The sequence below is a fragment of the Rhinopithecus bieti genome, unplaced genomic scaffold, assembly GCF_001698545.2.
Source record: "Rhinopithecus bieti isolate Rb0 unplaced genomic scaffold, ASM169854v2 scaffold_31823, whole genome shotgun sequence".
NCBI lineage: Eukaryota > Metazoa > Chordata > Mammalia > Primates > Cercopithecidae > Rhinopithecus > Rhinopithecus bieti.
The window spans coordinates 2,494,237-2,511,394 of NW_016814121.1; the positions used below are offsets into that span (position 1 = coordinate 2,494,237).

A 17,158-nucleotide genomic window follows, 5' to 3' on the forward strand; every position below is an offset into this window, starting at 1 on the left:
TGANCCACCGCGCCCGGCCTTATTCCTTATTCCTTCTCCTGGGTTTCATTATCCCTTCTCCTGTCTATAGCATGAATGCTGTCACTGTGTTACGAAAGACCAGCGGGGCCGGGCGCGGTGGCTCACACCTGTAATCCCAGCACTTTGGGAGGCCGAGGCTGGCGGATCACGAGATCAGGAGATCGAGACCATCCTGGCTAACATGGTGAAACCCCATCTCTACTAAAATACAAAAAATTAGCCGGACGTGGTGGCGGGCACCTGTAGTCCCAGCTACTCGGGAGGCTGAGGCAGGAGAATGGCGGGAACCCGGGAGGCGGAGCTTGCAGTGAGCCGAGATCGCACCACTGCACTCCAGCCTGGGCAACAGAGTGAGACTTCATCTCAAAAAAAAAAAAAAAAAAAAAGAAAGGCCAGTAGCCAGCCTGGACAACACAGTGAAACCCTGTGCCTACAAAAAATACAAAAAAATTAGCCAGACACGGTGGTGCATGCTTCTAGCCCCAGCTACTTGAGAGACTGAGGTGGGAGGATCACCTGAGCCCAGGGAGGTCAGAGCTGCAAGTGAGCTGTGATCGCACCACTGCACTGCAGCCGGGGCTACAGAGTGAGACCCCATCTCAAAAAAAAAAAAAAAAAAAGTCTGGTGGGAAGGGACAGGGCAGGGGTAGAGGGACTGCTGGGTGCCACCCAGCCCTGCTGGGATGACCCTGAGAATGGCTACCTCGGGCGCCTTCCCACCTGCCATCTCCCAGCGTCCTCCCCAGGAACTCGGGAAGGCCTCGTTTTATGATGTGGTCACAGCTTCTAAGACCTGAAGCTGGTTGCCCGAGCAGTCTTGCTCAGCGCCAGCAGATCTGGGGACAGGCCATGGAGGAATGTCCCTGTTGACCACGTGGCCTCTTCCTGAAGCCGGGGCCTGAGCGTCAGTTGTGTAAAGAACAATTGAGGAGGAGGCTTCCTCTCTGTAACCGGAAGGCGGCCTCCCCCATCTGCTGGGCCCTGGCAGAGGCAAGGGCGGGGTGGGTGGGAGAGGGAAGTCCTTGTTTCAAGGCTTTGGGGTGGGAGGAAGTAAGAGGGATGACCCAGCCTAAAGAGAGCTCCCCCAGGACCAGCCCCGGCCAAGGGATCGCTGCAGCCTTCATCCACCGTCCAAGCACTGGAAACAAACATTGGAGACGTGCGAGGCGCCACTCAACAGCCGTAGTAATCAGGGAAATGACAAGTTACATACTGACATCCTTTGTTTTGCTGATCAGAGTTGGGTGCAATGAAAAAGATCAGTGGTGCCCAGTGTTCAGGGGAGGGGAGCGTCTTCACCTGTTGTTTGTGGGAGGACACTTGCGGCAGGCGAGGATGCTGAGAGGTGAGCCTGGCTGTGCCTGTTACTGTCCACACGTGCAAGCCCTTTAGCTCGGTGGCTGTACATTATTTGAGATGGAGTTTCACTCTTGTCGCCCAGGCTGGAGTGCGGTGGCATGATCTTGGCTCACTGCAACCTCCACCTCCCGGGTTCAAGCGATTCTCTTGTCTCTGCCTCCCGAGTAGCTGGGATTACAGGTGCCTGCCACCACACCCGGCTTTTTTTTTCTTTTTTTCATATTTTTAATAGAGATGGGATTTCACCATGCTGACCAGGCTAGTCTCGAATTCCTGACCTCAAGCGATCCACCTGCCTCAGCCTCCCAAAGTCCTGGGATTACAGACGTGAGCCACGGTGCCCAGCCTGTACTTTTAGAGCCTCTTACAGAAACTTTGTGCCCCTAGCTCAGGGCCTGCATATTGGAGGCGTCCAAAAAAATAATCTACTGAACAAGTGAGTTAATGATCACGTGAACCGGGGAAGCAGCACATAAAGATGCACATGGGCCGGGTGCGGCGGCTCACGCCTATAATCCCAGCATTTTGGGAGGCTGAGGCAGGCGAATCATCTGAGGTCAAGAGTTCGAGACCAGCCTGACCAACATGGCGAAACCCTGTCTCTACTAAAAATACAAAACTTAGCGGGGTGTGGTGGTGCACGCCTGTAATCCCAGCTACTCAGAAGGCTGAGGTGCAAGAATTGCTTGAACCCAGGAGGTGGAGGTTACAATGAGCCAAGATCACTCCACTGCACTCTAGCCTAGGCAACAGAGCGAGACTGTCTTAAAAAAAAAAAAAAAAACAATGCACAAGTAAGGATGTTAACTCCAGCACGGCTCCTAATAGCAAAAACCCAGGAACAACTCAAGGGTCCCTTAAGAGGGAGTGAAATTATGGTCTGTCTGCAGTGCAGACTCTGAGGCAGGGCCACAGGCCCTGAAGACAAGGTAGAGCTATGGATACTCCCACGTGGGGAAATGGTACATTGTTGTTACATTTTTGTTTAAAGTTATCAAACAATATGTAGGAGGCCGGGCGCGGTGGCTCAAGCCTGTAATCCCAGCACTTTGGGAGCCCGAGACGGGCGGATCACGAGGTCAGGAGATCGAGACCATCCTGGCTAACACGGTGAAACCCCGTCTCTACTAAAAAATACAAAATCTAGCCGGGCGAGGTGGCGGGCGCCTGTAGTCCCAGCTACTCCGGAGGCTGAGGTGGGAGAATGGCGTAAACCCGGGAGGCGGAGCTTGCAGTGAGCTGAGATCTGGCCACTGCACTCCAGCCCCAGCGACAGAGCAAGACTCCGTCTCAAAAAAACAAAAAAACAATATGTAGGGTACAAACCCATTTTTGTTAAAAAGAAAATACTGAAGTTGGGAACATGTCCTGTGTATATGCAGAGAGCAAGGTCCCAAAGGATGTTTACCGGAGTACAACACGGGGCACACGGGGAGGGGTCCATGGGGAGGTAGGTTTCAGGTTTCACTTGATAAGCTTTTTTTTTTTTTTTTTTTTTTTTTTTTTCTGCAACGCAGTTTCACTCCTGTTGCCCAGGCTGGAGTGCAGTGGTGCTATCTCGGCTCATTGCAACCTCCGCCTCCCGGGTTCAGGCGATTCTCCTGCCTCAACCTCCTGAGTAGCTGAGATTACAGGCGGGCGCTACTGTCCTCAGCTAATTTTTGTATTTTTAGTAGAGACGGGGTTTCACCATGTTGGTCAGGCTGGTCTTGAACTCCTGACCTCAAGCGATCCGCCCTCCTCTGGCTTCCATAGTTCTGGAATTACAGGCGTGAGCCACCGCGCCTGGCCTAAAAGCACTTCTTTTATAACTAAAATTTTTTTTTTTTTTTTTTTAATGGAGTCTTGCTCTGTCGGCCCAGGCTGGAGTACAGTGGCCGGATCTCAGCTCACTGCAAGCTCCGCCTCACGGGTTTACACCATTCTCCTGCCTCAGCCTCCCGAGTAGCTGGGACTACAGGTGCCACCACCTCGCCCGGCTAGTTTCTTTTTTTTTTTGTATTTTTTAGTAGAGACAGGGTTTTACCGTGTTAGCCAGGATGGTCTCGATCTCCTGACCTCATGATCTGCCCGTCTCGGCCTCCCAAAGTGCTGGGATTACAGGCTTGAGCCACCGCGCCCGGCCTATAACTAAAATTAAACAGGCTCTGTTGGTCTTTCCTCCTCGTGTTAAATCCCAGTGATCCACTGCTGTGCCTGGGTTAAGAGGGGTGGGGTTGGCAGGGAGGTGTCTGGGTCCCAGAAGGAATGGAGTTTGTTGTGGTGGGGGAATCCCTGTGGGCAGGCCCTGTGGGAGGCGAGACCTCCAGCCCTTCCCTTACCTGGTGAACAGGTGTTGGGGAGACCAGGAGAGCACGGCCTGGTGGCCTGGTGGTGGTGGGGAGAGCCTGGGGGGGGCAGCAGCACGGGGGGAAGTCAGGAAGCCGGGATGCCTGTCCAGTGTGGAATGGGGGCTCTTGGACAATCATTTCTGAAAAATTTTAAAGCTTTTACAGAATGAGTACTTTCAGCAAATTTTATCAGATTATAGAATCCATACCGTTGGGGGGTAGGTAAAATAATTCCTAACTTCCTGCCTGGCCCGTGTGAGGGGCTGAAACCAGGGCTGAGCAGGAGACTATGTGGCATGGGCAGGCCCTAACCCGGGAGCCTCAAGTCTTTATCTGTAAAGGTGTTTCTTTTTTTTTTTTTGAGACGGAGTCTCGCTCTGTCACCCAGGCTGGAGTGCAGTGGCCGGATCTCAGCTCACTGCAAGCTCCGCCTCCCGGGTTTATGCCATTCTCCTGCCTCAGCCTCCTGAGTAGCTGGGACTACAGGCGCCCGCCACCACACCCAGCTAGTTTTTTTTGTATTTTTTAGTAGAGACGGGGTTTCACCAGGTTAGCCAGGATGGTCTCGATCTCCTGACCTCGTGATCCGCCCGTCTCGGCCTCCCAAAGTGCTGGGATTACAGGCTTGAGCCACTGCGCCCAGCCAAAGGTGTTTCTTAAGGTGCCCAATGTGAGCCGCTTGTAGGAGGTGGAATAATATTTGAGTCAATCATTTAAGGTTAAGGCTAAATTTTATTTTAATGCAATATATTTAATGCCTGTTAGAACATATATCTGTATATATAGCATATCCAACCTGCTATTTCAAAGGTGTTTCTAAATTTCGTTGACTTTTCTTTCTTTTAGTGACAGGGTCTTACTCTGTTGTCCAGGCTGGAGTGCTGTGGGGCAATCCTAGTTTACTGCAGCCTTGACCTCCTGGGCTCCAGCAATCCTCCCACCTTAGCTTCCCAAGTAGCTGGGAGTATAGGGACGCACCACCACATCTGGCTAATTTTTAAGTTTTTTGTACAGATGAGAGTCTCTTGTTTTGCTGCCCTGGCTGGTCTTGACCTCCTGCGTTCAAGCGATACCCCACCCTCCAGCCTCAGACTCCCATAGTTAATTCTTTTAAAAGCTGATTAGGTCAGGCACGGTGGCTCATCTCAGTAGCTTGGGAGGCTGAGGTGGGAGGATCGCTTAGGTTCCATTAGAGGCTGGTGGGGTAAGAGCTGGGTCAGACTGGGGACCTTGGCCCAGTGACTTCCCCAGCTGTGTGACCTTAGACCCGGCCTCTAACTGCCCTAAGTCTCCTCCGTGAAATGCACCCCACAGCCCCAGCCCCAGGGAGGTGTGCCCGGCGCAGCCCGTGTGCTCAGGGAGTGGTACCTGCTGTCAGCACTTGCTAAGGAGACCGTCCAGCAAGAGGCTCTTGCAGCTGCAGCCCTGCAGGATAAGCAGAAGCTCAGAGCAACTTTAGGGGCTCAGGACTCCTCACAGAGATGCCCTATGGGCTTTGGGGGAGACCCCAGTGTGCACTGACAGCCATTGATCCTGGCCACAGACATTGATGGTACCTGAAGCTGGGCCAGGTGCTGTGATACATTCCCAGATATGTGGTGATGGGTGGGCAGGGCCTGGCCCTGCCCTCACAGGTCTCGTGGTCTGTCTGGGAAAGAAGACTGGGCAGACAAATGAGTGCATCAGTATTTAATCACCGTCCATGAAAGGCCACAGGGCAGTGGGATGGAGATCAGTGGCCGTTGAATACCAGGAGGCACCTGGCCCATGTGGAGGGTCCAGGCAGGCTTCTTTGGGATGGTGGCTGCAGAGCTGAGTAATGAGCAGCTATGAGCGAGGAGAGGAGGAGTAAGAGGGGAGAGGAGGAGAAGGAAAAGGGGGTGGAGGAGGAGGAGGATGAAGATGAGGACGAGGATGACACTTCTCCAGGTAGAAGGCCCTGAGAGGGAGGAGCATGGCCCACTGCAGCAGCTGAGAATGGCTGGGGCCCTGGAGCCCAGGGAGGACGTGTGTGTACACGCACGTGTGTGTACATATGCATGTGTGCATGCACGCGGGGCTCTAGTCTTCAATTGTGTCAGTTTTAAGGGCATAGGGGAGTCATGGCCGGTTTAACAGGGTTGGAGCCATGCCATCGGATTTGTGTTTTTAGAAGATACCTCGCGCTGCTTCTGGGAGGGGAACAGATTGCAGGAGGCTGGGAGACCAGGGAAGGGTAAGGCCAGGGTGGAGGCAGAGGAGGAGAAGGGGCACAGTCTGGAGGGGCGAGGGAGAGTCCAGGATGGCGCTGTGTCCTGGAGACACAGGCCTCACCATTGCTGGCCAGGCCAGTAGCTCTGTCCACCCCTTTCAGGGCTTCATGGCCTGTGGTGCCAAGCAGGTGCCCTGCAGATGTTTTTTGGGTAGGTGACGATGGGACTCAAGACAGGGACACTGTGGGAGGCTGAGGAAGCCACTTCAGCCCAGGAAGCATTCTGACGCCTGGGTTCCAGCCTGGACTTGCCTGCTGTCCTTTGGGGTCACTGGGCAGATGGGATTGTGACAGGTGGCCCTGCCTGCCTCTGCCCACAGCCATGGAGGTGAACGACCTGCTGGGCTCCTGGACTCGACAGCTGCCCGGGGCCTGCACTCAGAAGGGCCCCGAGTGTGGTTCAAGGCTCTGCTGTCACTGCATTGAAAATCTCAGGTTGTTTACAGCCAGGCGTGGTGGCTCACGCCTGTAATCCCAGCACTTTGGGAGGCCAAGGTGGGCAATCACCTGAGGTCAGGGGTTTGAGACCAGCCTGGCCAACATGGTGAAATCCCGTCTCTACTAAAAATGTAAAATTAGCTGGGCATGGTGGTGGGTGCCTGTGGTCCTACCTACTCAGGAGGCTGAGGCAGAAGAATCACTTGAACCTGGGAGGCCGAGGCTCCAGTGAGCAGAGATCTCACCACTGCACTCCAGCCTGACAGAGTGAGACTCCGTCTCAAAAAAAAAAAAAGAAAAAAAGAAAAAAATAGTAATGAAAGGTCAGAAAAGGCTTCAGGTCAAAATAGGGCTTCAGGTCAAATCAGGGCTACCTGGTCTGGGAGAGGCACACCTCTAACTGCTCATGCCACCCTCAGAGTGTCTCCAGAAGCGTCCACTGACTGCTGCTGGTTGCACCAGGCAGTGAGTATCAATACATTTCATCATCACAAAAACCTGGCAGGCAGATGTCGGCGGATTGTCCATGGGCTGCTGATGAGACGGTGGAGGCTCCGCGCGTCTGTGACTGGACCGCAGTGCGAGCAGCTGGGGCTAACAGTAGACCCTGGGCTGTCACAGGTGCCCCTGAGCTACACATCTCCCGTACCCCTAGCACCCGCCAGGTGGGGGGATCCCTGCAACCTGGTAACGATTTGGCCCTGGGCCTGGCCCTGAGCCATGCCCCGCATGACGCAGTGCTGTCTGCCAGTCCGGGAGGCTCCTCACCTGTCTGTGTCTGAGCCAGGGCCTGGGAGTTTCAGGACTGCAGAAAGGAAAGGAAACCCCAAGGCTGGGGTCAGGAAGAGGAGAGCTGTTCTGCTGCCCAGCCCCTCCCCCAAACCAGGCCTTCAGCTCTTTGTAAATGAAAGGGGGCAAGGCCAAAGCAGGGTTCCTTATGCAAGTTTGCTTTCTGCCCTGAAAAACCAAAAAACGGGAATCTGTTCCCAACAAGTGTAAGCTCTGGGTGAGGACAGAGCGGGCGTTTTCTTCTGAAATAGGAGACCAGGCCCCCAGTGGGCAAAGAGACTCTGACCCGCTTCTTCATCCGTGCTGGGGAAAGAATGAGCAGGCTCACCCCGTTGTCATCCTGCCTGCTGCTGTGGACCTCCCCAGATCTTTGGAATTACTGGGTACTTCCAGACAGTGAGGTTGTCTGAGCTTCCTCCAGGTTCCCTGAGTCTGGCGTGCTCAGGGGCTGGGCAGGAGATGCCCATTAAGCAGGTGTTACTCTAATGAGTGAGCTTTTCAATGAGATGAACAGGAAAATTGGCAAAATCATGTTCCTAATCATTCCTCCTATAGCGGCCCCTATTTTGCTAACTGCTAACATTATATGATGTGTAAGTAGGGGAATGCATTTTTTAAATTATGGTAAAGCCTGTGTAACATTTTATAAAATTTACCATTTTATTTTATTTTTATTATTTTTTAAAGACAGGGTCTGGCTCTGTCACCCAGGCTGGAGTGCAGTGGCGCGATCTCAGCTCACTACAACCTCCGCCTCCCAGGTTCAAGCGATTCTCCTGCCTCAGCCTCCCGAGTAGCTGGGATTACAGGTGCCCGCCACCACGCCCAGCTAATTTTGTATTTTAGTAGAGATGGGGTTTCACCATGTTAGCCAGGCTGGTCTCAAACTCCTGACCTCAAGTGATCCACCATGCCTGACAAAAATAGACCATTTTAATCATTTATAAGTGCACAGCTCAGTGGCATTAGGTCCATTCAAGTTGTTTTGCAGCCTTTACCACCATCCATCTTCAGAACTCTTTTCTTTTTCTTTTTTTTTTTGAGATGGAGTCTTGCTCTTATTGCCCAGGCTGGAGTGCAGTGGCACGATCTCGGCTCACTGCAACCTCCGCCTCCTGGGTTCAAGCGATTCTCCTGCCTCAGCCTCCTGACTAGCTGGGATTACAGGCACCCACCACCACGCCCGGCTAATTTTCGTGCTTTTAGTAGAGACGGGGTTTCACCATGTTGTCCAGGCTGGTCTTGAACTCCTGACCTCAGGTGATCTGCCCACCTTGGCCTCCCAAAGTGCTGGGATTACAGGTGTGAGCCACAGCGCCCAGCCCAGAACTCTTTTCATCTTGCAAAACTGAAACTTTGTCCCCAAGAAACATCAACTTTCCGTTCCTCTTTCTCCCAGCTCCCGGCAACCTCCATTCTACTTTCTGTCTCTATGAATTTGACAACACTAGGGACTTCACATAAGTGGAATCCCACAGTATGTGTCTTTTTGTGGCTGGCTTATTTCACTCAACATAATGTGTGTTGTAGCCTGTGTTGGAACGTCCTTCCTTCTGAAGGCTGAAGAACATTCCATTGTACGTATATAGCACATTTTGTTTATCCATTTATCTGTCGTTGGACACTTGGATCGATTCTACCTTTTGGCTATTGTGATTAATTCTAGGAACAGGAATGCATTTTTTTTTTTTTAAAGGTAGAGTCTCGCTGTGTTGGCCAGCCTCGGCCTCCCAAAGTGCTGGCGTTTCAGGTGTGAGCCACTGCGTCCAGTTGGGAATGCTTTTTTTTGAGACAGTTTCACTGTGTCACCCAGGCTGGAGTGCAGTGGCACAATCTCAGCTCACTGCAAACCCAGCCTCTCAGGTTCAAGCAATTCTCCTGCCTCAGCCTCCTGATTACAGGATTACAGGCGTCTACCACCGTGCCCCGCTAGTTTTTATTATTATTATTATTTTGAGACAGACTCTCACTCTGTTGCCCAGGCTGGAGTGCATGGCATGATCTCGGCTCACTGCAACCTCTGCCTTCCGGGTTCAGGCGATTCTCCTGCCTCAGCCTCCTGAGTAGTTGGGATTACAGGCATGTGCCACAATGCCTGATTAATTTTTTGTATTTTTTTTAGTAGAGACAGGGTTTCACCATTTTGGCCAGGCTGTTCTCAAACTTCTGACCTCATGATCCGCCCACCTTGGCCTCCCAAAGTGAATTTTTGTATTTTTAGTAGAGAGGAGGTTTCACCATGTTGGCCAGGCTGGTCTTGAACTCCTAACCTTAAGTCATCCGCCTGCCTCAGCCTCCCAAAGTGCTGGGATTACAGGCATGAGCCACCACGCCTGGCCAGGAGTGCATTTTTAACAGTAGCTTGTTCCTGGGAGTACCCACTGTGCACGTAGGTGAGCAGAAGACACAGTGGGCACAGGCTGTCCTGAGTTTCCTTGTTAAGGTGCCTTGGTGGAAACAGGCGCCCGGGTCCCAGGCTCCACCACTTGGCCAAATGTCCTTAGGAAAAGGTAGCCTCATTGTCCACCCCCAGCCTACCTCTTTGCTTTCTGTATCTGCAGGGTGGGGTTGCATGGAGAAGATTGTCTGTGAGCCTGTAATGTTAAATTAAGGGGCCTCTACAGCCTGGGACGGGCTCCCAGATGCTACTGTATCCACGGCCACATGGGAGTGTAGGATCTCTATGTCCCAGGAGCAACTTGGGCCAGGCCGGCCACCTTTTTCTGTCCGAGGGTTATGATTATAACAGCGGTAGTGATGACAGTGACACTCCCAGCTATTGTCTGACCCCCTGCCCCCAGAATGTCAAAGGGGACCAGGTGGTCTGCTGGGTCTGTTCCATCCTTAGGGCCCAGGACAGCCCCTTGGCCTACCAGGGAGACACAGAAAAGCCCTCCTTGAGTGACCGAGTGAGTGAACTGGCCTTCCTTGTCCTCAGGTCCAGCTGGGAGCTCCCCGACCTCCAGGAGGGCAAGATCCAAGCCATCAGCGACTCTGACGGGGTGAACTACCCCTGGTACGGCAACACCACGGAGACCTGCACCATCGTGGGCCCCACCAAGAGAGACTCCAAGTTCATCATCAGCATGAATGACAACTTTTACCCCAGCGTCACATGGGCCGTGCCCGTCAGCGAGAGCAACGTAGCCAAGCTCACCAACATCTACCGGGACCAGAGCTTCACCACCTGGCTGGTGGCCACCAACACCTCCACCAACGACATGATCATCCTACAGACGCTCCACTGGCGCATGCAGCTCAGCATCGAGGTGAACCCCAACCGGCCCCTGGGCCAGCGCGCCCGGCTGCGGGAGCCCATTGCCCAGGACCAGCCCAAAATCCTAAGCAAGAACGAGCCCATCCCGCCCAGCGCCCTGGTCAAGCCCAATGCCAACGATGCCCAGGTCCTCATGTGGCGGCCCAAGTACGGGCAGCCACTGGTGGTGATCCCGCCCAAGCACCGGTGACAGCCAGGGCCACCCACTAGGTTTCGCAAATAATAATACCGCTGAAAACAAAACTCAGACTCACTCTTCAGTCATTCAGCAAGATACAACCGTTCTACCCTCTCCAGCGGGCGGATCTCACTGTGCTGAGGCCCCCCGGGAAGGCCTCCCCGGCACTCGGCACCTGCTTCCTTTCAGGGAGGGGGGAGACCTAAGCAGGACAGACAGACCCCACGTGCGCCCTCAGGGTCACCTCTGGTCTCCTTGCCTCTCCTTTTGCTCACAGCTTCAGTCACGCACCTGTAACAGATTCCCTGAAACACTGCTTTTTCCGTTTTTTAAAAACTCCTCTTATGGGGGTTCAGGGGCAGGAGGAGGAGGAGCCGATTAGGAGGGAAGCTCCGGCCCCGATCAAAGAGACAGATCCGCACTGCTGCCGATTTGTGGCGCTGGCCGGCCTTCCCCTCGGGTCCCCCTGCCCTCTGTCACGCGGCCTTATGTAGACTTGCTTTGCCAAACTTTTGCCTTAAGCTGAATTTAAAGGAAGAAAACCAATTGGAGAAAGAAAGCAGGATCTCTTTTCTACTGGACTTTTCCTCTTCTGCCAGAGGTGGAGGGAGGGGTGGGGTCGCCTGTGAGGGTCTCTTGAGCCCTTCTTCCCGGTTGTCTTGGGAGAAGAGTGAGGATGGGCCTTTAGACCTGAAACCAGCTGCTCACTCTTTCTTTTTGGCAGAAACAAAACCACAGGCAGATTCCGCCTGAACAGCCCCTTCTCTCCCTCCACCCCCAGGTCTCATCCCGGCACCTGCGGAGAGGGGCTGTGAGCCCTGGCCAGGGGGTGGCTCTGCCAGCAGCCTGGCCTCTTCTCCCGTCTCTTCCCGGCAGCCTTAACTTCCCTTGGGCGGCTCTAGGAAGAGAGAGGGAAGCTCCTGTGAACCCAGGGAATTTTCACCCTCAGTCCTCAGGACCCACTCAGGTTGAATCCCTGGCCCTCCCTCCAGCTGTGTGGTTTTTTCCTTCTCCATCCACACTGGTCCCAAATGCCTGGGGGCCAGCGACCCGGACCGCCGACACACAGCCTCAGTGTTAGTCTCAAAGGTAAGGAAGGCAATCACATCCCTTCTTGCAGGGCATGTTAAGACTTGAATCAGGTGGGCCCCGGCCCCTGTGGCTGGCTGGCCCCTGGTGTACTGTAAAAGGGCCAAGACAGGGCTCGTTCTCAGGGGCGCCCCTCCCAGGCCTTCGGGGCAGCGGGATGGTGCAGTCAGGCTCTGGGTGTCACACTGATGGCGGTAGAAGGCACCTGAGCTCTAGGGAAGTCTTGGGAGGCAGTCGGCCGAGCCCCTGCTTCCTGTCCTCAAAGAAGTGAATCCAGGCCAAGGGCTGGGAGGGCCGGGTGGGCTCATGGTAGAGAGGGGTCAGAGCCACTCTGGAGGCTGGGCTGGCACAGTGGAGAGTGACAGGTGAGGACAGACGTCTGGAAGCCCATCCCTGGGACCTGCCCTCCCTCGGTCCCAGGTTACTGGAGCCTCAGGGCTTACTGAGTCCTGACCCATTGTGCCAGGGTTCTGGGCAGTGTCTGCCTTGTGGCCACTTGCAGGGGCGATTAGGGGACATCCCACTGAAGCCGTGTTCCTTCCAGCTTGCCAAACACACAGCTACCCGCCCGGGGCCCATACTCAGCCTAATAATTACCAAGCACAGAAAACCATCCATTTAGAAAAATAATCCATTTCTGCTGCAGATGAGCCACTTGTAGGAGTCTCCGTGACAGCGTGGGACGGTGTGGGCACCGAGGTCCCTGGCCTGCTCCTTTGTCCACGGGCTGTTGCGTTTATTCAAGGGGTGCTTAATGACCGTTCAGCCTCTGCCGTCTGTCTCCAGGCCCAGCTCGTGCCAGGAGGCTGTCCTGGGACACGCTGGGCTGGAGCTGCCGGCTGGCACGGTGCTCAGGGGGCCCCTGGTGGGGGCCAGGACCTCCCCACAGAAACTGCAGGTTCTCTTTTGTGAGGATGGAGGCCGTGCCACCCAGAAAGGCAGTAGCTTTGGGGGAACAGCGGGTCTCAGCTGCACGTCTGAGGACGGGTGGGGACGGGGCTGGGTCTTGGCCTTCATTCATTGGAGACTTCTCCACTCAGGTCTTTGTTGCACTAAAGCAGGGACAGGACCCTGGGGGTTCAGGAAGCGGGTCTCAGGCTGCCGGGTTCTTCCCGGAAGTGGGGCTGGAGAGCAGAATGGAAAGGGGCTTCCTGAGCTGCTGGGGGGTGAAGGACCCCCAAATCCCCATTTCTTGAGTGTAAGCAAACACTCGAGACAGGAGCCAGCACCCCTCCCACTGCATGCCCGGCCCCCGGCCCACCTTGCCCCCTGACCCACCTTCACCTGTGCCCCTTCTTTCCACCCTTCCTTCCTCACTGAAGAAGGGCTGGGAAGACCCTGGAGAGGCTGCAGGTCTGTCCTGACACTCAGCTAAGCCCCAGTCTGCCCCCTCAGCCTCCTTGCTCATGTTGGAGCACAGGCCCCAGGCTTCCTGCCGGGGCCCCGATTCCTCTTATGTCCCCCAGCCCCGCCCGGGCATGGACATCCACTCACTCCTTCCAGCAATAAGAACCATCCTTGGTCGTGGAGAGTACTGTGAAACCAACCAATGCACTTACCAGGAGGCACAAGACTCTTGAAGAAGATGTAAAATGAACCTTTTTTTTTTTTTTTATAAAAAACAAAAAACAAATATTCATAAAGAGAAATAAAATGTAATTTTAAAGTAGGCTTGGCTAGGTCCTGGATGTTTCTGAAGTGGCGATTCACTTTGGGGTGGGTGGCTCAGCGGTGCTGGCTACAGGGGTGAACCTATTTGGAGGGCAGGAGGATGGGCTGAGGCTGGGATCCTTGTGCTCAGGACCTGGGGAATGGGAGGAGGGAGCCAGCCTTGGAGGCCTGCTCCTTCCAGCTGCCTCTGTTCACAGCACCAGTTCCAGCAAGAGGAGCCCTGCGGTCTCAGCCTTGCACCCACAAGTACCCCTGCCAGTGCCCTGCCTGGAGGGTGGTGGGCTTGGAGGTAGAGCTAGGAATTGGGGGCAGCTTGGCTTTTTGGCAAACAGGTTCTCTTTTGTGAGGATGGAGGCCGTGCCACCCAGAAAGGCAGTAGCCCTGTGTCAAGGGCAATTAATGTTTAGGTTGACCCTTAACTTGAGCCTGCAAAGCTGTCTTCCTGTGGACAGGCAGGACAGTATGTCTGGACAGGGGCCCCGTGCCCTGTCCTCGGTCAGCAACTGATGAGGGGTCGTGGGAGGCCTCAGCCTTGAATGGATACCATCTTATAAATGGCGCTTTCTTGTGTAAGCATGGGTGGGGGCCCCGGAGGTCCTGGAGTAGCTGTGGGCTCTGAAGGCAGACCACAGATTCAAGGCCGTTTACGTGAGCTTCAGCACAACACTCAGCCCCTCTGAGCCCTATTTACTTTGTATGGAAAAATGGAGATTTGGCCAGGTGTGGCAGCTCACACCTGTAATCTCAGTGCTCTGGGAAGCCAAGGTGGGTGGATCACTTGAGGTCAGGAGTTTGAGACCAGCCTGGCCAACATGACAAAAACCCGTCTCTACTAAAAATACAAAAATCAGCCCGGTGTGGTGGCGGGCACCTGTAGTCCCAGCTACTTGGGAGGCTGAGGCAGGAGAACCACTGGAACCCGGGAGGCGGAGGCTGCCGTGAGCTGAGATTGCGCCACTGTGCTCCAGCCTGGGTAACAGAGCGAGACCCTGTCTCAAAAAAAAAAAAAAAAGAGAAAATGGAGCTTTTCAGAAGAGCTCCCTACTGGCGGATGCAGTGGAAACTCCCTGTTCTACTCTCTTTGTGGGTGCGAACTCATTGAATCCTCATGACAACCCCACGAGGGAGGTGTTACTGCCACCCCCATTTCACAGATGAAGGAACAGCGAGAGTGGACGCCAAGGAGCTGCCTGAGACCACGCAGCTAGGGCAAGGCGGAGCCAGGATTCGAACTCTGGCCACAGATCACCTCTCGCCATGGCACACTCTCAGTCTTGAGCCTGAGACTGTGGGGCCATGTGCAGTGTCCAATAACATTGGTGACTGTTACTGAGAAGGTCACAGTCCTCTGCTCCCCAGTCCTGGGTGCCCCGGGCAGGAAGTGCCCCCCTCCCCACCCCGGAAGTCTCAGGACAGTCAGTGTTTTCTGGCCCACAATGAGCCCATCTCATTCCCTTTGAGGAGGGGCCGGCTGCTGCACCCACTGCACGGGCTCATCATGCAGGGTGGGCAGTGGCTTCTCTGCACCCCCACGGGGACAGGGAGGCCCCATGCACTCTGGGCATCAGAATTCGGGTCTTCTGTGGGTTCTCCACGTTGCAGCAAACCAACGGCGCTCACATCCTGCCTCCTGGGGCTGAGACAGCAAAGCAGGAAATTGCATAACAGGCATTGCTGGCCGCGCTCCACGCAGATGGCTTCTGGGTGGTGCAGTTCACTGTCATGGTTTGGCTTCTCGGTGTGGAGTCGGCTCCTGAGCCCTGCCCATGAGAGACCATGGTGTGTGTGTGTGTGTGTGTGTGTGTGTGTGTACAGAGAATGGGGTGCAGGCCTAACCTGACTGCAGGGTTTCAGAAGCTCAGGGGCTCAGGAGAACAAAGCCTTCATGCAGAGGCGCAGTGAGACAGGAGACGCAGCCGAATCTGTGAGTAACAGTTTCGAGAGGGAAATGTACAAGGACGGGGGTTGTGAGTAAAGTGGATTCCAAGTGGCATTTAGTCACACAGTGGAAGCCCTCTAGCCTCTCCAGCTGACAGCAGGTGAAATTTAGAAGTCCAGACTGGGAGAAGAGGCATAGACGGTAGACTCTGCCCAGCTGTCACGGGTTCCTCGCCAGGATCCGGGCCTGAGAAAGCCAGCTGTCTGGGCCAGGCCAGGCTCACCTGCCTGAGACATCCAGGGTCTGGGAGAAGCAGCTGCACAGCGACCCCATACACCTCCACCTCCCACCTTCGAGGTCACTTCTCAGGAGAGTCCCTTTTGCTCTGGAGCTGTTTTAAATGGAACAGAGACTTGCTGTAGGCTGGGCCAAGAGGCCAACCAGGAAAGCCCGTTTTGGGGCCCTAAAGAAGACAGTCTCATCAGGAACTGCAAAAAAGGTGATGGCCTGGCCAGGCGTGGTGGCTCACGCCTGTAATCCCAGCACTTTAGGAGGCCAAGGCGGGTGGATCACGAGGTCAAGAGTTCGAGACCGGCCTGACCAACATGGTGAAACCCTGTCTCTACAAAAAATACAAAATTAGCCGGGCATGATGGTGGGTGCCTGTAATCCCAGCTACCCAGGAGGCTGAGGCAGGAGAATCGCTTGAACCCGGGAGGCAGAGGTTGCAGTGAGCTGAGACCACACCACTGCACTCCAGAGCCTGGGTGACACAGTGAGACTCCATCTGAAAAATAAATAAATAAATAAAAAGTGTGATGGCCTGTGGCGCTTGCAGGCCTTCGGAGGTTTCTAACCGCCCAGGTGATCTTCTGTCGCCTCTGGCTTGGTGGTTCTCTCCGTCATCCTCTATCCTGCTTGGGCGCTGCCACAGAAACGGCTTCCCACCTGGTTGGGGTCTGGGCATAGGATGAAAGCAAATATTTTACTGTGTGATAGTCCAAAAATTGCCCATCAAGATCACAGGGCACAACCAGCCACTCCGGTGCTGTCCAGGCCCCTTCCTGCCACTGCCAATCCTTCAAGTATGCTCTTCCCTTTCAATCAATGAGGACGCTGCCCCACAGAAGAGACCAAGGAGCTTGCCAAAGGCCACTTTTCTGGGAAGCTTGCAGAGCTAGGCTGGTTTCAAACACCCAGCTTTTGACCCCATTCTTTGTCTCTGCTCCTTCTGTGACACCCCAGCCTTCTGGTACCCCAGTTCTACCAGGCTGCCCTCAGCCGTTCTGTTGCTAAGGTTCCCCAGCATGATGCTGAGTCCAAGTCCTTAGCAGCCCTGTTGATCCTGGATGATGGAAACTTTTTTTTTTTTTTTTTTTTTTTGAGACGGAGTCTCGCTCTGTCACCCAGGCTGGAGTGCTGTGGCCGGATCTCAGCTCACTGCAAGCTCCGCCTCCCGGGTTCACGCCATTCTCCTGTCTCCGCCTTCCCGAGTAGCTGGGACTACAGGCGCCGCCACGTCGCCCGGCTAGTTTTTTGTAGTTTTAGTAGAGACGGGGTTTCACCGTGTTAGCCAGGATGGTCTCGATCTCCTGACCTCGTGATCCGCCCGTCTCGGCCTCCCAAAGTGCTGGGATTACAGGCTTGAGCCACCGCGCCCGGCCTTTTTTTTTTTTTGAGACGGAGTTTTGCTCTTGTCGCCCAGGCTGGAGTGGAATGGTACAATGTTGGCTCACTGCAACCTCTGCCTCCCAGGTTCAAGCAATTCTGTCTCAGCCTCCTGAGTAGCTGGGATTACAGGTGCCCCCCCCCACCACGCCCGGCTAATTTTTGTATTTTTAGTAGAGATGGGGTTTCACCATGTTGGCCAGGCTGG

The 17,158-nt window shown here is 54.5% G+C and overlaps 2 protein-coding genes across 3 annotated transcripts in view; both read left to right on the top strand.

The window, feature by feature from the left end:
- FAM78A (family with sequence similarity 78 member A) overlaps positions 1-13,401 on the top strand; it is a 22,749-nt gene extending 9,348 nt beyond the window's left edge. The window contains exon 2 of the mRNA XM_017849949.1: positions 10,127-13,401. Coding sequence (XP_017705438.1) covers positions 10,127-10,655 — 529 coding nt within the window. The 3' untranslated portion in view covers positions 10,656-13,401. The remainder of the gene's footprint in view (positions 1-10,126) is intronic.
- A 1,692-nt stretch (positions 13,402-15,093) lies between these two features.
- LOC108513950 (uncharacterized) overlaps positions 15,094-17,158 on the top strand; it is a 19,878-nt gene continuing 17,813 nt past the window's right edge. The window contains exon 1 of one of the 2 annotated variants that reach the window (XM_017849930.1): positions 15,094-15,327. The gene's annotated coding sequence lies outside the window, so the exon portion shown is untranslated. The remainder of the gene's footprint in view (positions 15,328-17,158) is intronic. The other variant, XM_017849932.1, reaches the window with a different exon arrangement.